Source organism: Anopheles aquasalis, chromosome 3 (assembly GCF_943734665.1).
Source record: "Anopheles aquasalis chromosome 3, idAnoAquaMG_Q_19, whole genome shotgun sequence".
Lineage (NCBI taxonomy): Eukaryota > Metazoa > Arthropoda > Insecta > Diptera > Culicidae > Anopheles > Anopheles aquasalis.
Window position 1 is genome coordinate 33,186,596 of NC_064878.1, and position 20,000 is coordinate 33,206,595.

General features: G+C 43.4%; 4 protein-coding genes across 11 annotated transcripts in view; 3 read left to right on the forward strand and 1 right to left on the reverse strand.

Moving 5' to 3' along the window:
• Window positions 1-9,745, forward strand: part of LOC126578528 (uncharacterized) — a 25,917-nt gene extending 16,172 nt beyond the window's left edge. For all 6 annotated transcript variants that reach the window (XM_050241185.1, XM_050241186.1, XM_050241187.1 and 3 more), the window contains exons 9-14: window positions 720-4,167; window positions 4,251-4,510; window positions 4,592-4,884; window positions 4,972-5,495; window positions 5,558-5,708; window positions 5,799-9,745. In XM_050241185.1, the coding sequence (XP_050097142.1) occupies window positions 720-4,167; window positions 4,251-4,510; window positions 4,592-4,884; window positions 4,972-5,495; window positions 5,558-5,708; window positions 5,799-7,409 (6,287 nt within the window). In that variant the 3' untranslated portion in view covers window positions 7,410-9,745. The remainder of the gene's footprint in view (window positions 1-719; window positions 4,168-4,250; window positions 4,511-4,591; window positions 4,885-4,971; window positions 5,496-5,557; window positions 5,709-5,798) is intronic.
• Window positions 9,746-10,030: 285 nt separating this feature from the next.
• LOC126576011 (group 3 secretory phospholipase A2-like) lies at window positions 10,031-14,940 on the forward strand. 2 transcript variants are annotated; one of them, XM_050237070.1, is made up of 6 exons: window positions 10,031-10,385; window positions 11,560-11,738; window positions 12,134-12,303; window positions 12,704-12,898; window positions 13,062-13,149; window positions 14,701-14,940. In XM_050237070.1, exons 1-6 carry the CDS (start codon window positions 10,377-10,379, stop codon window positions 14,801-14,803), a joined length of 744 nt encoding a protein of 247 aa, XP_050093027.1. In that variant the 5' UTR covers window positions 10,031-10,376; the 3' UTR covers window positions 14,804-14,940. The 2 variants fall into 2 exon arrangements, with proteins under 2 accessions (XP_050093027.1, XP_050093028.1); XM_050237071.1 differs by having other exon boundaries at window positions 10,083-10,385; window positions 11,547-11,738.
• Window positions 14,941-15,907: 967 nt separating this feature from the next.
• LOC126576587 (uncharacterized) lies at window positions 15,908-16,878 on the reverse strand. The gene is made up of 3 exons (XM_050237895.1): window positions 16,394-16,878; window positions 16,173-16,319; window positions 15,908-16,103 (listed from the first exon to the last, which is right to left on the reverse strand). The coding sequence occupies exons 1-3, from the start codon at window positions 16,876-16,878 to the stop codon at window positions 15,908-15,910; spliced, it is 828 nt and encodes a 275-aa protein (XP_050093852.1).
• Window positions 16,879-18,591: 1,713 nt separating this feature from the next.
• The window catches only part of LOC126574304 (N-acetylglucosamine-6-sulfatase-like), a 2,659-nt gene continuing 1,250 nt past the window's right edge, over window positions 18,592-20,000 (forward strand). Inside the window, exons 1-6 of one of the 2 annotated variants that reach the window (XM_050234428.1) lie at window positions 18,592-18,731; window positions 18,804-19,089; window positions 19,147-19,206; window positions 19,271-19,609; window positions 19,710-19,884; window positions 19,952-20,000. The exon at window positions 19,952-20,000 is cut by the window's right edge and continues 152 nt beyond it. In XM_050234428.1, the coding sequence (XP_050090385.1) occupies window positions 18,958-19,089; window positions 19,147-19,206; window positions 19,271-19,609; window positions 19,710-19,884; window positions 19,952-20,000 (755 nt within the window). In that variant the 5' untranslated portion in view covers window positions 18,592-18,731; window positions 18,804-18,957. The remainder of the gene's footprint in view (window positions 18,732-18,803; window positions 19,090-19,146; window positions 19,207-19,270; window positions 19,610-19,709; window positions 19,885-19,951) is intronic. The other variant, XM_050234429.1, reaches the window with a different exon arrangement.

Here is a 20,000-nt window from a genome sequence, read left to right on the forward strand (position 1 = left end):
TTAGACAAGACTGAAAAGTCAACGCATATTCTCGGAAAACTTTGTGGAACGCGGTTGAGAGAGCTATTCGCTTGCCGCGAATGACGCTATTTGAGCTAACTCAGTTATCATTTGAGACTTGTGGGAGTCGTTTCTGATGTTTCGATTGATGGATATTATTCATTGCAGACAAGTACCATATTTTCTGATTCATCTTAAATTGTCCCATCAATGGATCAAATCCAATGCATATAGGAAACTACGCGTTGCAGGAATTATAATATGTTATAGTTCTCTTCAGTATTTATTTTTAGTTGTCCAATTGGAAACGTGAATTTGATTGTCATGTCGCAGGATGTGTTAAAAACGAAGAAGAAATGTGATAGCAATTATCACAAACAATTAGGCTTAATTCTCTTATTGATCTATTTACATAAACATCGCTAGTACCACAATTTGCAATTTGACATTAGCGACTTACAACTCTTGCTTGAATCAAAAGGAATTTCAGAGACCCTGCGGAACATTTTTAATTAAATTTAATTCATTATTTTACGGTATGTACTGTTGCATTGTAGGGCTCTTTCATGTATCGGTTCAAGGACCATGATTTTGAGACAAACATTTTATTGATGTGGATATTCGTTTTGATAAACATATTTTTCTGTATTAAATTCCTTTGATAACGATGTAACGTTATAGAAAATATATTTCTTTTTTTCTTTTATTTCTTTACACAGATAAATCTACAGGGAGTGGTGCATTGTATACTTGTTTCATCTGTAAAACGGAGCTGTGTTCACGTACGAGGCCACTGGACAGGAGTCGTGCGGCACAATACAGCGTACCGGAAGCAGACGTACCGCCAGGTGCTAGGATTTGCAACAGTTGCCAATGCAAGTCGGTAAAATCTCGGTACACGCAGTGCCCTCTACCGACATGTCCTAATCCTAAAGATCGTGTCAAGCGCTTCCGCAACCTACCAGCCCGGTTGTTTGAGCTTGCCCCTGATATACGGGATCCTATCATCGAAGAGTTTCAAATACCAACTAACATAACCAAATGCTGTTCGGCTTGTTTGACACGCATTCGGCGCAAGATGGGATCACATTTGCTTGGTAACACTAGCATGACCGATGAAGAGGCAATGAAGTTCAAGGAGCTGCTTCAGGATCATGGACCAAAATGGAACCAGCTGGCAGAGTTGCTTTCCAAGCCACCTGCAGTACTTAAGAGCTGCTACTTCCACTACAAAAAAAATTACGGACTTGAAGTCGCTCTCAGCGAATATTACAAGCAACATCCCAACGAGGATCGAAGGGCTGCATTTTCTGACGGAGATGATTCCGATCTGAGCGGCGGAACTTCGTCATCGGATGAGCTGGATGCTAGCAGTGACACGACGGCCTCTGCGGAAAGTCCTACAAGCGGCAATAATGGTGGCATCGAAGATTCACGTAGAAAGGTGGTGGTAGATGCAGCAGGTGCTGGAAGCATACCGGCGGTTGCATCTTGCAGCACATCTAATGTGCTGACGACTGGCAGTACTACCAGCCCTGAGGAATTGAATAGAGAATCTGTTGGGACGAATGTCGCCGCTAATAACAGTGTAAGCGACAAAGGCGACATTGGCAAGGATTGTGGAATAGCGCTGAACGTTGCAGGGTCTGCAGTTAATGCGGAAAATGCTAATAGCAACAATGGAAAGAGTAACGAAGTGAACGTTTCGCTCGCTCCTCCAACGAGAACAACACACGCTGTGTCCGGTTCGTCAATAAATATAGCCTTCGAGGATGATCGATTGCTACCACCGGGGCAACCACAACCTAGAAAAGCAACAAGACAAACTGAGGAGTATGACAGTTCGGCAACGGAAACCGCCGATGAAGAAAACGAATCTTCCCCGGCTAATCGTCAAAGTCCCAAAGTTGCACAGCATAATGCGTTAGTGTCTCATGCGCACTATCCTCCTCCGTTGCATCACAACTCCAACTTCTCGCTGGGACACAATGCTGCTGCCCAGACATACCATTCCCAGCCCAACGGTTCCCGTGCGGTAGTTACTGCGAATGATATAAGTGGCTCGCCTCAGAACGTACGCGATGTCATGCTAAATGTTATCGAGCGTTCACTGAAGAGCATTCCAAACGTTCTGGGTGGAAAACCTCTAACCACGGGCCTACGGGATCTGCAGTTTGGCACCTCAGCTGGTCCGTCAACATCTTCTTCATCGTCGACCAGTTCGGCAACAGTCGTGTGCGACTATCGCGACACCACTAAAACACACGGCGGCTGCACAACGCCGGGGGTTTCAGTTATATCGGAAGCAAATGTATCTTCGACTCCATCATTATCCCAACCGGTCGTAGCTGGTGGGCCGCATCAGCAAATTACGATGCCGGCAGTGTCATCCCTAGGGATTGCAATTATACATTCCCACGGTCAGATAGGTAATGAACTGGCTAGTTCGCAGCAAACGCAACATTCAACGATCCCAGCACCGCTCGCTGGTGGCGGCAATCCAACGGTACACAATCCGTTGAGTCATCCCTTGGGCGGTCAAATTCCAGCCACAATTACTCCAATTCCTCATCCGATTCATCAAACGTCACTGCCTCCATCAACACTGATGAGATCCAACGAAGAACCACAAACACTGGATCTGAGTATCAAGAAAACGTCACGATCGGATACTACCGAACGAGTTGCGGTGTCAACTGCAAAGGCTGCCCTAGAAATCAATTTTCCTGCACCATCAGCCCATAATCAAAACAGCAGTAACATTCTTCACTGTTCGAGTTCTGGGGCAAACAGCAATGGCAACAATACCAGCAGCAGCAGCAGCAGCAGCAGCAACAACAGCAGCAGCAGCAGCGGTGGGCACAACATTATCAGCAGCAGCAGTCTTGGCAGCAAATTCCTGCTAGGTCCACCTTCAAACTCGGGTGTTGGCGGTGCCGGGTCAGTTACCGTGTACCGAACGGATAGTTCCTTTGTGGGGCCAAACATTCCACCAGTACCCGGCTCTGCTGCAGGAGCTGCTGGGGCGGCAGCGTACATTGGCTATCATCCAGTCGTTGTGGGATCCGCTTCGGACGTTATGGGGCGACCGTTGACAAAATCGCCCTCTGGCACAGCGTATCTGACCATTCCGTCACCCGGTGGTGGTAGCGTGATGCCGTTACCAACATCTGGACGGCAATCGGCGATATCGTCGCTAACTCCACCACCATCTACGCTCCCGCCGCCCGGTAGCGGTGTATTGAAAGGGAAAACCACCTCAAAGTTGAGCCCGAAAATGCCCCCTAGTGGCGGTACAAGCCTAGGTAATAGCGGTAGCGGTCTCGGCAGTTCGGGTATGGCAACTAAAACTGGATCGATCACACACGGTACGCCAGTAAATATCAGTCAATCACCACAGCAGCAATCACAAATCATCCAAGGGCAGTTACCCGGTACTACTACTCTAAGTCCGCGATATGAAAATCATTTTTTGCGTCAAACTCCCCCATCGTCAGCCGGTGGAAATGGCGGCCGTCCAGGTACTTCCTCTTCTCCGGTCATTGCGAGCGAAAAGTTCGTTGGTTCAATTACTCAAGGAACGCCCGTTCATGGCGGAGGCGGCGGTTTGCTTCCCGATAAACGCGGCTCTCAAGGGGCCACCGCCGCCGCCTACGACTACAAATTGACCAACCGTCAGAGCCCGGCCCAAACAATGCCTCCTCTTAGTGGTGGAACACATATAGCGGCACAATTTGGTCCTTACGTCGGACGTACTAGCGGCAGTGGTGCGGGTGGGAACAGTGGTGAACCTAGCGGTGGCTCTACCAGTGTGGCAGCATATTCTTCTTTGGATCCAACATCACAGCAGCTGAGTTCCCGACAGATCATACTGAACGATTACATTACATCGCAGCAAATGCAAGGTCGCAGTGGAAGTGGCGGTGCTACAGCTACGATTGGTCCCACAGGGATGCCATTGGTTGTTGCAGCGGGTGGCGCTGGTCGATTGGATAAAGAATCATCCCCAATGCCGCGAAGTGCACCAGGAGGGGGGCAGTCTCTGTTACCTGGCTCAATTTATGGACTCGTCGGCAGCAGCGTTGGACCACAGGGTGTCTTAAGTAGGCAAGCAGCCAATATCGACTACCGTAGCCGCACTTCACCTGCAGCCGACCACGTGAACAGGTTCGTTTACTGAATTTTTTGTTAATAGTTTTTGTAATTGGTTGGTTCATTGTGTGTCTGTTTTTTTTTGTTAAATATTATAGAATATCCCCGGTCTACAGTAACACGTCTAGTCCACATCGAACACCACCACCACCACAGCGGCAAGGAGTCATCCAGCGTCATAATACTAGCAATAGTAGCGGCGGCAACAGTAACAGCAACAATGGCGGAAATAATGGAGGTGGCAATATTAGTACTACCACAATCAGTGGTAGCTCCTCCAAGCCTCCGAGCCCGGCGCCAAATAGATACCATCTTCAACCACCACCTCCTCCTCCTGCGCAACACGGTTATCTTCAGGGTATGTGTTTTTTTTATTTCATGATCAATGTAGTGAAATATGCCTATTTGAATCTAATATTTATCCGTTTTCTGTTTCTAGATGCGTTCACCTCATTCGTAGACTTGGCAGTGCAGCAACAACCGATGACGGTACCGCACAAGGATGAAAATAAGCGTTCGATTACGGATCAACATTCACAGCTTACCGTGGGATCTATTGGTGCCCCTCCTCCGCCTCACCACCATGATATAAGATATCATCATCCGAGCATGCTACAACTACATCATCATCAGCAGCAACAACATCAACAACAACAGCAACAACAACATGTGGCGGCTGTAACTGCCGCCGCAGTAGCTCAACATCACCAGCAGCTGCGCCATCAACAACAAGTCAGCAACATTTTAACTATGATCCGGTTTGACTTCAAAGAGGGCCTTTATCATATTGTTTTTTCTTCCTCTTTACATCCTACATAGATTGATTTACAACGACGACACCAACAGTCACCGCTCCATCCATCGCTTCAGCAGCTCACACCGATGCAGCAGTTGGGGGGATACCAGCGAGAACATCAATCACCACATTTGGATCATCGTGACCGTCGCGATGAAATGCATTTCCGTGAGCGCGCGGAGCTCGAGCGAACCATCATGGTCGAGCGTGCCGAACGTGAAAGAGAACGCGAGCGTGAACGAGAACGAGAACGTGAACGCGAACGCGAACGTGAATGCGAACGAGTCAGAGAACGAGAACGCGAAAGAGAACGCGAGCGGGATAATCGTGAACGGCGCGATCATCTCGAACGTGAACGAGAGCGGGAGCGGGAGCGAGAGCGAGAGCGCGATCGCGATCGTGATCGTGATCGTGATCGTGATCGTGATCGTGATCGTGATCGCGATCGGGACCGGGATCGTGATCGGATGGAAAGGCATCAAGAAGCGGACGCGGAACGGCGACGGAAACATCATTACGAAGGTTACATGCCTGAACGACGCGAAAGGTAGAATATTGTCTTCCCATATCAATCTAGCTTTTGGATATTTAGCAATTCGGTAATTTCAGAGCAATCGATCTTGTACCTGGTCGAACCACCTCCGACGGCTCACTAACGGCAGCAAATTTGATAGATGCGATTATAACTCACCAGATAAGTCAAACGGCAGTAGAGCCTCCACCTTTGCCAACGAACCGCGACACTCAACGTTCAACTTACGTAAGTTTACATTCTAGCTGCATTGCAGTTTATTCGCAATAGTTGACGATATATTGTAAGTAAGCAACAATCATGGTCATTACATTTCAGCACCCACCACGTGACCATCGGGGACAGTATGGTATAAGTGAGAACAACGGCAACAAATCACAGTCTCCAAACGTGATCAATGTAGATGTTGATTCCGAATCTACTGTTGTACAGCACCACCAGACTCGACGAGCAGCAGACGGTGGTTTGGCTAGTGCTAACAATGTCGGCAGTATGAAGAACATCACTCTTGGTGAGCTGACCGAGTCGATCATAGCGAAAGATTACTCACCGAATCCGAACCCATACTTGGCACTGCGCCCACCGATCGTACCTTACGGTGCTACTGCTGCGGCAACCGCTGCCCCCGAAGGAATTCTCGTGGCAGATCATTGGAAGCATCGCCGCTCTACAACAGTTACTCCATCTATAAAAGAGGAAATCGTACAGCAGCAACAGTCGCAGCAACAGCAACATCAACAGTCGCAGACTCAACAACAACAGTCGCAGTCGCAACAACAGTCGCAGCCTCAGGCACAGCCACAGACGCATCCAAATCCGCAGCAGCAACAGCAACCACAACAACAGCCGCAACAACAGTCACAGCAACAGCAACAACAGCAGCCGCCTCAGCCGCTGCCGCAGTCGCAATCGCAAACGCAACAACAGCAACAGTCGCAGGCGCAGCCACAGCCGCAACAACAGCCACAGCAACAATCACAGTCACCGCTGCATCCGCAACAGCAGCAGGCTGGACGAAATACGCCACAGGAACGTCACATCATACGACTCGCGCAGTCTCCTGGGCCTAGAAATAAATTACATGAATCAGTGTCGCCCGACGCACCTCCCTTCTTCCATCCTGGCACTCCCATGTCTCGTGTTGGTGGCAATGCCAGTACTGGAGGCGGCGTACGTGATAACTTTACTTTAGATTTTTACGTTAAAAATCGCATTGTGGAAGCCATGCGCACGCCAGACGACAAACGCACTCCTGATCCATCAATAGTGGGTTTAGTGGATAGCAATCAGAGATCAGAGCTGCAACAATCACCCCGAAGCTTTCACAATCATTCACCTCATCGTCAGTCGCCAGCGCATCACCATGTGAAGGACGTTGGCGTTGATGGCATCGGTACTCCGGTTTCAACTGCGGCCGAAGGTGCTAGCGAGGACACTGCTTCACGAAACTCAACTTCTTCAACTGCAGTTGCCACAACAGGATGTTCGGTAACGTCGATAGTTAGCTCGTTGGTACATAACACCTACCATCAACAACCGATAACGACGTTCACTACGCCACCAACGTACGCCTACCCATTTAGTGCGCTTACCGTAGCAGGTGGAGCGCCGACAATGCCTGTGTCGCTGGTAGCCCCCGCGAGCGGCCATGCCACAATATCTTCGTCAGTTCCCACTACGTCAACTGCGATTGGTAATACTGGTGGCAGTTCACACAACATGGGTGGGACCTCTTCTGGTGGGGTAAAATCATCCAGCAATATTTTGCTAACGAGTGGCGGAGCTCTTACTAGCAATTCGGGAATAAATAATGGTGGTGGCAAAGATAGTACGGGTGGTGTACTGATGGATGATCGTATAGTGTCTGTTGCAATAGAACCGAAGCCGCTTCTATCTGCCCAGTACGAGGCTCTTAGTGACGAGGATTAGATATGCAGTATTTTTGGTTTCGTGTTATCGCGATCGTTTCGTTTTGCCGGACTTTATGATATCATCTTTCATAAATCTATAATAATTTGATGATTTTTGTACAAGAAAGTTAGGATGAAGAAGGTTACGCGTAATATCTAGACTACCTGATACAGTGCTTTGTAAAGGTTTCGATCAAAAAAGGATGATGTTGTTCTGTTCCTGTCTTCATCCTTCATCATGATTTTTCTGTCCCTTCATTTCATAATCGTTTTGCGTCTATCTCTATCAGTTGAAGTGTCTAGAAACCAGCATTTCCTAACGAGAGTCCAGATACGGCAAAGTACTAGTGATGTTATCACAGTTTTTGTGTCCTTCAATTTAATATACCAAATTAATTTGCTGGACATTTTGTATTTAGACGAGCTGGATTGCTTCGAGGATTGACATTGTAATGAGTGGCATACAATATAATTCATACAGTGACAAGGAATCCCATTCAGTCCAGATAACATAACATAAAAAATAAACTAACTTATAAAAGAGAAAACACTAGGCTTGGGGTCGTCATTTGAGATGAGAGATGTTCCGGTCATGGTGCAAAGATTCCGGTTGGCACTGTTGGGATCGGCAGTGAGAAATTCTTTTACTCACTTTCAAATATGTAACATGATCGACATGAAAACGAAGTGAATATCGTCTCCGATTATCTAAGAAAAGTCAGCAAAATGCTCTATAATCTGTTTGAAATCTGCCTGCATACTTTAAACAGAAACGATTGAGAGAAATCATGAAGATGGATTGTGCATTAAACTCTTCATCAGCAATGATCGAAACGGTTGGATTTTAACGAAGCCAAATTGCATTTTCATTTCCTTCGCTGCAAAACCGTATAAAAAATCTTATTAAAGTTTTTCGCTTTCCTAGATGGTGGACAGAATTTATGGGATGAAAAACAAGATGCGAACAGCACTTGTTCCGTTGATGCTCGTGATATTTTCCATGTTTCTGTTTATTCTTAATCTTTTTTGAATACTTTTTGCTGAGCTTTGAAGCATATTTCTTCTTCATCGGTCCGTTTCACATAATGAAAACCATTGGTACTCTTGTAGTAAAATCTAGGAACAACCGGAATAATAAAAGATTATCGTGATAAACGAATGCTTATTAAGCCAAATCTAACGAATGAACAGAAACACACATAGTAGCTCAGAAAACAAAATTTTGCACATAAGAAGAAGTACAATACATTATACAACTCGTATGTAGCAGGCAAAATATGAGACAGGAATCTGTATAATGGAGAAATGTAAGAACATAAGCAAGAACCATACTTCCACAAAGCTGCGTACTTTATATATTCAACTCGTTTTTTTCAAAAGCAGATGCAATCTTCTGCAAAAAGAGATTCCGATTGTTTTTTTTTAGATATTTGGTGCAAGTAATACACATAATGGAACCTTAACTTTGTACAATGCTATAACATATTCTTTCCATCGCTCACTTTTTACGGGTTTACCAGCATCGGCTTAACACGATCACAATGTTATCAAATTTGTGTAGTGTATCTAGTACTGTTGCTAAAACTGATGCAAATAGGAATGTGTTCCGTACCAATAATCATTTCCCCTCCTTCCTTTAATTTCTTTGATTCCTTTGATAAACGATGGAGATTAGATGAAGTTTGTAATGAAAGACTTAGCAGGTTTTGGGGGCGAGATCATATTTTTATTACTTTCACCGCTATGGTTGCGAATCCTTTTTGCGTACCGTATATCTGTGTATACAATATACATAGATTGGGCGACGTAATATAATAAAACACACAGCGAAACATATAATGGTGTACAGTAAGAACAACAGGGCTGTTATTGTCGAGGAAAGGTAGTTTCGTTTATTGTGCTCTAACATATGCATTAAATCATCCTTTTTATTTTTATTTTTTTAGTTTTAAATGTATCGACTACTATTATTGAGTATGAGTATGATATGATAACTAAAGGCTAAAGGCGGGAAAAAGCAAAAAATATTGCACAATAGAATGTTAGGTGCGATATAGATACGATGAAGAAAAAGAGAGAGAGTGAATGTGCTTGAGTTGAACAACGTGAGACGAACGGACAAAGGGGAGGATGAACCTTCAGAAAGGAAAAGAAACATTGGATGATCTAAACTAATGTTAGGAAAAGAAATTGTAATTCGATGATACAGTGGAAAAAGTTGTGGCTAAGCAAAAAGCTGAAAACAAAAACAAATAAAACGATATGATATATGAACATAAGATTGAGTAGATAGTGAGATAATACATAACTAAAATTAAACAAATAATGAAAATACAAAGAAAATGAGAAATTTAACCGGGTGTGTTTTCTCTTCGCGCCGCAATGCTCGCATTTATCGCTCTTATGCTGGGATAAAAAAGTGGAAAATCTGAAATGAAACGTTTTAGTGATGCTGTCATATTTGAGAAATCCTCTGTAGACCATACACACACTGATCCTGCGAAATTTGTGCCCGCATCACAGTATTTATCAATCTCGAATCTATTGGAAAAAAAAACATCTTCGAAAAGATTTGCTTATCAGATCAGTTTACTATCAGTATATGACCGAGCAAACAGCAGCCTGTGAAACATGAGAGCAATGGATTGATGATGGCAGCGGACGATCTCACGGTCGCACCGCTTGACCGCATCGCGTGCCCATCAGTTGACATTTGACTTTGCTACGATTCAGTTCAAAAACACGTTCACGCGTCCTGCACGTTATCTAGTGGTGCTCCATGATGTTTCCATGGAAATAACTGTGTCTTTTGGGACAGTGGCTGGATTGGCCGATCGTCTTTGTTTGATGGCGACAGAGTGATTTGATGAGAGTAATTTTCTTTAAATCAATCGGACTCCATGTGTAAAGTGAAGATTTGTTTCGTAGTGCTCTAGACAAAGTGGAATTACTGATGTTGTTGTGATCACCGAACTATGAAGTTCGCATGAGAAAGGTAAGCTGTGGAATGATGGTAAACGTTTAGTACAATCAATGCTCAAAAACAGTAATGCGTTTGTGAATCTTTTTGAGGTTTTTGAAACTTTATGTTTTTGTTAGTCAATACATTTCGCAACATGGTTGTTTAAAAATTTTCCGATTCTGCTTTTTGGCGGTTTTTTATTTTCATTCTACTTCTTCTTCGGCTGGATATGTGGTGAAATAACGGATGGACGATATCATCGTGCTGTCGTTTTGCGCCGTAGGCATGAGCCACGAATTAAAAAATTGGTTCTGATTGGGTAGACTACCTTCAAGCTATTCATTTGTTCATGTATGCGGCGGTCCACTTAAGATGTGATCTCACGCGTTATTGCTTTCAGTGGAGACTTCATGGCCCATGTGGAGTGATGTACTACGATAACATTAGAACATGAATATCCATGATCAGTCCAAAGGAGATTAGGAAATCTGTTTCATAATTTGGCAATGATCCGATCTACCTAACATTTACGTTTTGACTAGTTTGAAAAAGCCGGATCATTTCCATAAGCTAAAGTAATCTTTCACAACTGCGAAATACCTAAAACCATTTTGAAGAAATACGTAAACGTAGTATGCTGTAAAATATACACACCAAACAGGGTTTCTAGTGTTGTATCCAATTACTGGTCCAAATCAAAACAGATCGGGTGCGACTGTGTGATGTGAAAGTAGCACATGGTATTCAGTATTGAGTTCATCAGAAGTTTTCAGGGACATACTTATTAGCATAAATATATTTCAAAACCAACTTTCTGCATCTCCTATTGTTCATCGCATTTGAAACAAAAAGAGAAAAAAAACATCAAAATACAAAACAAATGTTGGATGATTTTTTTTTAATTTTAAATAATCTTTGTAACTTTTTGCAAAAAGTTTCGTGTGTATAAAGTAAATTTCTCTCGTTTGTCTTTCAATTTTAAATTCGTGGCATTCCTCGGTAATATGATTCACGGTTTCGGAATGTTTTCGGTACGTTCTGTTCTTCATATTGTTGATATGTTTTGCTAAAAAGATATATTGTACTCTTGCTATGGTTCCATGGTATGGTTTTCTACGTTATTGAACTTGTACATTGCATTCGACTTGATAATCTTTCCATATTTTTCCAAGCAATTCTAAATCTTCTTTTAAGTTCTTTCTTCCAGATGGGTCGCAAAATTTCATTTTTGAGTGAGGAACACTTGTTACTGGTAACTCTTTTGACGGTGGCTCTACATTGCATAGATAAAAGCAATTGCAGCTCTGTACTGGTAGCGGATTTCCGGATGACACGTATGGTTGAACTGAGCAGTCGTCCACCGTATTGTAAAATTCATTCTGATCGGTAAGTTCGTGTTTTCTCCCATCTAAACTACGCATGCAACATTATGCATATTGCTTATACATTGGTAGCTTCCTGTCAAGACTACCTCCAATCCTGAAGCGGTTGTAACCCACTCCGGAAGTACATGCGTTCGCAATGAGCAGTTGGCTTTCCAAGTAAAACCGGTCCCGAAATGTTCTGTTTGATCTTGATGCTGTTTGGTCTGGGGAAGTTCAAGGTTCCCCGTCTCAAGAGTTGTCTTATAGACTGGTTACAATTATCGGTGTAGTTTGGGCACTAACATGGATAGCATATTAAAACTGTAATTAATTTTTTTTATGCCGGATCTAAGCATGCACACTTTTTTGTTTAACAAAGCGTGGTTTTGAACAGCAGCTTCTGTTTCTGTTTTACAGCGGTGATATTCAGCGTATGCTGTTGGCAGCAGACACCCGGAAAATGCGTCAAGTGCCACAAGAATCTGTCATTGCTCTTGAGGAAGTATGTATCGAAGCTGGTAGTATATCAGGCGAACTGCAAGGTGGTCTAGGGTTCATTTATCCCGGAACTAAATGGTGTGGTCCAGGTAAGTGTTCCATACGTGCGCCTTGCGCTAACAGTTCAATACTAATAATACTACTATAGTACATACGTTTCGCCCCAAAAAAGTGCACTTGAAGTTAAACTGTTGAATCGCCTCGAATGAGAACTATAATTGGTGTTTATCCGTTTCGTTTCTTGAAAAGAAAGAAGAAATACGTATCTGAACTAGTTACGAGAAAGTATTGCTAGCTATTTTTTTAAATGCACGTGATTTAACAGTAATGTACAATAATCCGATGGAGGAAGAAGGTGGGCCAGTTCGACTTCTTTTAGATAACAAAAAATTATGAAAAAACAACTCGTCGTAGAACCTGAAATTATCGTACAATAATTAATATTGTGAGACATTATTGTTATCTTGAACCAAAATGAAAACAATACAGGAAACATCGCATCGAACTACTCTGACGTAGGGCGATACGCAGCAGAAGACCAATGCTGCCGAGAACACGATCTTTGCCCCAACATCCTGTTGCCAGGTGAATGTCGGCGAGGATTGTGCAATCGGGGAGCATTTACACGTTCACATTGCGATTGTGATGCACGGTTCAGGAGATGTTTGCAGAACTTAAATACTGGTGAGTAGGCTGCGTTGTCATAGTATTGAACCTCTTCAAAGGAAGCTGATCCAACTAAAGAGAGATTTTTTGAGAGGTTATAATATTTGCGTCAGTACACACCGCTACAATTTCAAGTTAAGCAGATCAAACCGGTAACTGGTCTATTGTTTTCACGTTGCAGAGACTGCAAACACGCTCGGTGCCATATTCTTCAATGTTGTGCAGGTGACATGTTTCGGCGAAAGAAGACCATGCTCAGACTGGCAAAGGTTAGTAGACAAACAACACTATTCCCACTAGTTAATGGGGCAAGCTAGCGCAGCTAACTGTTGATTGATATGGGCTCAGCTTCGCGACACAATCATTTGCCAACGAAACCGAAGATGGTGGGAATCTGAAAGCTAAACGGTGTACGTTCGCACCAGGCGTCTGTACCAATAACTAACTGACCGGCGAAGATGTCGCAATTGGTTGATGAATGCCGAGTTGAGTCGATTTGATTAAGAAAGACCCGTGGTGGCCGTGGTTTTGGTACCTTTCGATGATATTCCAGCCGAAGCGTTTCAGCCCTTGGATGAGTTTCGATTGCGTAGAAGAGGACTCGAAGCTAACCCTGAATGGGTGCACGGACGATAAAGATAAGACACAATTAACCATTCACCGAGACGACCCCACAGCCTATCGGCCGCATGTGAGAAACGGGTTTTGTTGAGACGCATCGTTCGGTAGTCGGGAGGGAGGGACGGAGTGACAGCTTCTTCTCGACGCGACCTATCGGTTGTGTGTGAAATCTATTCACTGTGGCTTGAGCGTTCAAAGCACACATTGATGTCGCTTCACCTGTATGGCCGAAGTGTTTGCTTCGGGAGATGGTAACAAATTGACCTTGACTCTGGTTGCCATGATGCGAAGAGAAAAGAAAAGCCCAAGGTTAACCTGTAGCTGAGTTGGCTGGGTGCGGGTTGAGCCGTGAATGCGATCATTCACACCCGGTGCACAGACGTAGACCACTCTGTTACTCAGATACTTACTTGCTACAGAACATTTAAACATTGTATAACGGTTATGGAAGATGGAACAAAGCCTATTTATACATTTTCACCGAATCGCTTTGGTTTAATCATTTCTACAGCAACAATCCCCCGGAAGAATCGCAATGCAAGTTACAGTTTTATTTCTCCGGAACGTACCACTTACCGGTTTGTAACAGGATACAATTCGAGCCAAATGTGTTCCGGAACTCACGTTCGTTTGACTCGGGAACGGTGGACAACGAAGTCAACAGCAGCAATCGTCAAAAGCTAAAGTCCTTTGGTCTCATCTCGCAGAGTCTCTTCAAGGACCTGTTTGTACGTCCCATTAGCGGATACACTCGTTTTTTGCTTGCCTCTAAGGCCATCGTTTACGGTTAACCGTTCTCTAGCGCATAGGCACGCAGTGTCCAAATAGCCAAAGCATTTTCCTTTCAATTATTATCTGCGGCAGTGTTTGCATTCCAAAGAAAGGTTACCCTGGGTTGCGCTTTGCTGGTGAGTGCAACACGTGCCGTTATTTGATTGATGGTAAGTTCAAGAATGTTTCACTAACTGGTGGAGGGACAGTGCACATTCAACAACAGGACTACAACGCAAGGACGTGTTGTTGGTGTTAATAACCGGTGGCGGGTATTGAACATGGCAAAAAAAGGGATCATATACGATGGATGTTGATTTTATATAACCTTTATAAAAGTTACTGATTCTACTGATTCAGAATGCAACAACTGGAGGTAGAAATGTAATGTTACGTTTTGCTTATCTATTGCATCTTTCGTTCCTCAGGGCGGGATTCAACCAAACGGAAGCTGATGAACTGTGCTCGAGATGGAAATATCAACCGAGTGAAAAGTACATTCCAATAATGCAGCAAAAGTACAACAAGTAGCGGTCATCGTGAAGAATTAAAAACGTGGCAAGCCGCACCTTACAGAATATTGAATCTTATCAATCACAAAGGAACCACGCGATAAAAAAAAAACTGCAAAAATATAGCAAAAATGTTCTTCTGGTTCTCCAGCTAAATGGTGATTTGTTAATTGAAAGATACGACCACGCTGCTTCCGGCTAGTTACCGAGCGGCTTCTTCATCCAAATCTCGGTTGTTAACTCATTGGCTCAAGGTAATCAGTAGGGAAAATATCAGAAATATTTAAAAAATAAAAGATTATTACCTATTATTAGTTGCGAAATCATGCGTTAAGCCGTTTGTATAACTTACTTACTTAATCCACTCTTGTTCCTTCGGAATGGACTTTGATGCCGCCACTCATCTCATTGCGTGAACGAAATTGGGTAAATCTGTTGGCTCATATAAACTGATCTATAACAGGTTTGAAACATATAGAACTCATCCCTTTAGGAAAATTAGTACTTTTTCATATTTGACGATGTATCAGAAGGTTTCAGTAAATTAACTGAATGAATTGGACAAGACACTTTTTACTAAATTAATTCCTCCCATAGACACTTGTTTATTACAGTTCGTTGATTTAAGATTAATCGTAAAGAACAACGTCGGTATACTATAATTGATCGGGATATAATTGATTTTTTGTTTTTCAAACAAAAATCGACCAATCGAAATCTAGAGTCGAAAGCAAGAATCGTTCTTCTAAAATATGGAATTCTTTACAAAAGATTTCAAGTTATCAAACCCTATCTACATTAAACATACGGCTCGTCCGTCCTTATATATGTTAAAAAAAAACCCTATCTACAACAATAGGAGAGAGTCCGTGTAAAATAGTGCCAACAACACTCGATCGAAAAATATCAAGTATACGATTTTGCGAAAATGAGAAGAGCCTTCGGCGAGTCTACTGTAAACTTTTTTAGGCAGGCTAATTACCCAATAAAACATAGGCATAAAATAAAGATAGTGATACAATAGTACAGTGGGTACTTGTATTGGGTCGGTTGTATTTTTACCTAGAGATCGTTACCTTCAAGGTGCTTATAATCAGCTAATTCATCAGTATGTATTTTAATACTACGATTGATCTGGGTCGGTTACTACAGCCCCAAAAAGTAGATTAACCCAGTCAAGGTCGTATCGATATTCCACTTTGGGAAAGAACATATGATTGGCACTTATGTAAGGTATATCGAACCATTGCCATTGTGGACTGTACGAATTATCGACTATATACGTCAAACAACGATCTGGCGAGAAGAGTCCATCGTTCCTGCAATGGATGAGGTGTTTGTCGATGATGAAATGCGTAGTTCTTCTGTATCCTTCTTCCTACACCTACCTCTTTGAGACACATTCTATTGCGGGGTATTCGTGCTCGAAGCAGCTGGACTGCACTTTTGTGTATATCCATGCTATTGCGTAGGAGAAGAACGTCGAAACGTTCCGGAGGCATTGCAGAAACTCAGCGTCACAACTGCAACGTAGCCTGCGAAAAGTAATTTCGTCGAGTTAAATGCAGCATATGGGTGAATACCGAAAACGTCGCCAACAATTACTAACTTGGTGAATAATTGAGTTTTGTAAGGCAGATTCTCGTAGCGTCGATAATCACGCCGGTTTGTAATTGTATCTGGACATTCATCATGGTGTTTACAGCATCTATCAGTGCTAGCAAAATACTCATTCTGCACGGTTTCGCCATTAGCCGACCAGTTTCCAGGTCCACAATAGTTGGTGATAAGTCGTAAACCTCCGTGCAAATCACTCGCCGCGTCATCCTGAAGCTGCTGTTGATCCTTCACATTGGTCTCTAGGTGACTCTGAATGTCCGCGATCAGTTGCAGGTCGTAGTCGGCGTAGTGTGGATTGCTCCAAGGTGCAGCACCACTTCTGTTGAGGAGGTTGTAGTCCTTCAAAAGAAGGGCTAGTGTTTCGCTGTAACCATCCTCTAGTGCAATCTGAAGATGGTGCAAACGGGTATCTTCACCATATCGGGAATGCAGCTTAGTCCACCCGCTGTCGAAGGCCGTCAAAAATATGATCATCTGGAGTAAAAAATAGCAACGCACCATTTCATCACCCAATGACTCTGACAGCAACCGACTTCTCACCGCATGGAATCTTTACTTTGGCTGCGGTTTTTATACCTCATCAATTCCCCCTGAGACGGCTAGGTGATGAGCAGCGGGATAGACATCCTAAGCGTGTACTTTATTTGCATCGAAAAGCCTGGTGAATGAGGGAGAGAGCGCGGTAAACCTTCAACACGGGCCTAGTATTGTCTTAGTCTATCTTGGAGAGCTCTTTGGGTTGGTTAAACAACTGAAGGTTGCATGTTGTCCCTCTTATCGTCATTTATGAATTAATAACAGTATCAATGGCTGGTGCTGGTGTCTCCTGGCGGGCGGTTTGCTGCCATGCGACCTTACATCTTTTCGGCTTAAACAGCAGGGATCGTTCATCGTGTTAAAGTTGTGTTTGAACGGCTGTGAAATCATCGGTAGATTATTCGAATAGCATCCATTATTGGTGGCCCGCTGTTTCCTGTTTCCAAGCTAGAGCCACCAGCTAGTTACTCCGTAAGTATCGTGAGATCAACATCGTAGTGCTTTACGTAGTGCACAGTTTCTTTATCTAGTTTCTTTTTTACATCTATTGCTGCTGCTGGTGTGACGTGTAGTTGCATAGCAGAGAAAAGATGACCATTCAACGTGAAGTATTTAGGCAGGCACCGGAAGGTTTCCTAATTCCCGATCTTCTAGTCCGAACTGACGCACGTAGTTTGACGAGCCGTAGCAGAAGGATTAGGTGATAATCAGCAAGCGGAACGCCAGATAAGCCGAAGTAGATGGAAAATGTCCACCGGGATTGAATATTCATGGTGCTCAAAGTGATCCGTGCGCACGACAGCAACAATGCCCAAGATGAATTAAACCAAATCGGCGGTAAAACTCTCACGAGGTACGTGAAACGAGGTCCATAAATGTGGTAATGCATTAAGAATCTCATGTGAAGTTTATTCCGAATTAATCAACAACTTGTTTGTCAACTACTCAGAATGGCTGGAATTGTCCCCTTATCGGCAATAACGAATTGTTTCGCCATGCCCACTGCGCTTGCAGAATGAGATCAGGCATTTGCAAGCTCCCCTGTTCTCTCGATTAGTGACAATCGATTTTCTTACCCTGTGTACACATAGCGTAGAATCAACCGGTTTTTTATTTGTCTAGCGCAAAGTGTCTATAGGAAACAGGTGAAGTCATCCCGAACAAAATCGCTCGCGACGATTAGAAAAATGAATGAAAAAAACTGACAGGTCGTGTAGGCTTCTGAAAGATTGTTTTGGTTGAAATCAGAGATGCTGTTTTCGATTTGAGGAGTAAGAAATCTGTTTCGAAGGTTCAAGTTTTCCAAGTTCTTAAGAATTCTGATTCTAAAAGTGTAAAAGGTCAAGTTTCCAATCCCTTCGCAAGACAGCACTGATGATTTGGGCGCTACCAGCGGATGATGTTCGCTGGAAACGGTGCCTCACGGATCCCCGTAAGTGACTGATCACTCGCTTGTTTGTTGAAAACAATGAGTATGAATCAAAATAAATGAGTCATCAATTAAACCATTGAAAATTTCCGGATTTCCTTCGTATCACCAAACGCTTTCTGTCGATTTGGTAAACATGTATTTGACAGCCACTGAACCAAAGCAAAAATCTAACATGGCGGCGAGCGAAGTGCTATGACTTCACCTGTTTCCTTAATACACTTTGGGACCACGATTTGCTGATTTGAGATTTGGTGCCCTTAAAATAAAAAAACTTTAAAGAAAATCCTATCGCCATGGCCGGAAGCTATTCAGGATTCTTCGGATTCTTCAAAAACATATACAACGATGAATACAAATGGTAGGTATTGAACCCGACTATTGTTCGCTCTTGTTCGCTCCACCGGTCACTTCATCGTTTATTCTTCTTCAGGGCGCTTGTGAAAAGTGCATCTTTGTTCGTGGTAGGCGTACGAATTGCTAAAGAATGTGTAGGGCTTGAGCTGATGCCGGCGATTCCACACTGAATTCCACAGCGTCTTTTCCATGAACTAACTGTGGTAAATAAACAGATCTAGTGAAAAAAAATGTTGCTTGCGTTGGTTGTGATTTGTTTGCAGGTGATATGTTTTTCCTCCCCGATCACAGCTGGGGAAGAAAAAAAGCCGAATTTCTTGCTCCTGTTGACCGATGACCAGGATGTGATCTTAAGGGGAATGGTTGGTAATGTGGGTTGGTAAAAGTAGCTCAATCGCAAGCCATTTCATTTATTGCAGACTCCCATGACGTACACTGTAACGCAAATAGCAAATCAGGGCGCAACGTTTATGAATGCAGTGAGTGTATGAAACAGATTATCACGAAATCACGAACTTCTAACATCGAGCCTCCAATTTTCAGTATACATCATCCCCCATTTGCTGCCCCTCGCGAAGTTCCATTCTCTCTGGGAGATATGCACATAACCACAGAACCTTCAATAACTCGCTTGCAGGAGGATGTTATGGAGAATACTGGCGTCAAAAGATTGAACCGACTGCACTGCCCGTAGCTTTGTCCAAGGCTGGATATAAAACTTTTTTTGCTGGTAAATATCTCAATCAATACGCTGCAAACACCATTCCGCCGGGCTGGTCTGAATGGTATGGTCTACATGGAAACTCCCGCTACTACAACTTTACAATTACCGAAAATGGAAACTCTGTTACCTATCATGATAGATATCTCACAGACTATCTAGTAAGTATGGCGAAATAGTGTAATTTCTTGTATGATTCACTAATATACACTATCCTGCTTTTTTCAAATATGCTCGGTCATGAACATGTGTGCCGTAAAGCAATGGAAATTGCTTGATTTTCTGAACCAATTGGATGGAAAAGAGCCATTTTTCGCCATGGTGGCTCCGCCAGCCCCGCATTCTCCATTTACTCCAGCAGAGAGACATAAGGATTTATTCCCAAGCGCCAAAGCCGTTAGAACACCAAACTTCAACATACCATCGAACCCACTAGGTAGGGACAAAACGGAGAAAGAGGGTTTACGCCGGTTTTTAATTTTCCTGTTATTTCGCTCTCTTAGAGAAACATTGGCTACTTACAATGGATCCAGCTACTCTACCCGATACTTT

What these genes read in the sequence shown, in the direction of transcription:
- LOC126576011 (XM_050237070.1), top strand. An exon ending in AACTAAATGGTGTGGTCCAG is followed by an intron (nt 12,304 to 12,703) that starts GTAAGTGTTCCA and finishes AAAACAATACAG; the next exon opens with GAAACATCGCATCGAACTAC. An exon ending in TTTGCAGAACTTAAATACTG is followed by an intron (nt 12,899 to 13,061) that starts GTGAGTAGGCTG and finishes TTCACGTTGCAG; the next exon opens with AGACTGCAAACACGCTCGGT.
- LOC126576587 (XM_050237895.1), bottom strand. Translation starts at nt 16,878, where the DNA reads ATGATCATATTTTTGACGGCCTTCGACAGCGGGTGGACTAAGCTGCAT. An exon ending in AAAACTCAATTATTCACCAA is followed by an intron (nt 16,320 to 16,393) that starts GTTAGTAATTGT and finishes TACTTTTCGCAG; the next exon opens with GCTACGTTGCAGTTGTGACG. An exon ending in ATAGAATGTGTCTCAAAGAG is followed by an intron (nt 16,104 to 16,172) that starts GTAGGTGTAGGA and finishes CATCCATTGCAG; the next exon opens with GAACGATGGACTCTTCTCGC.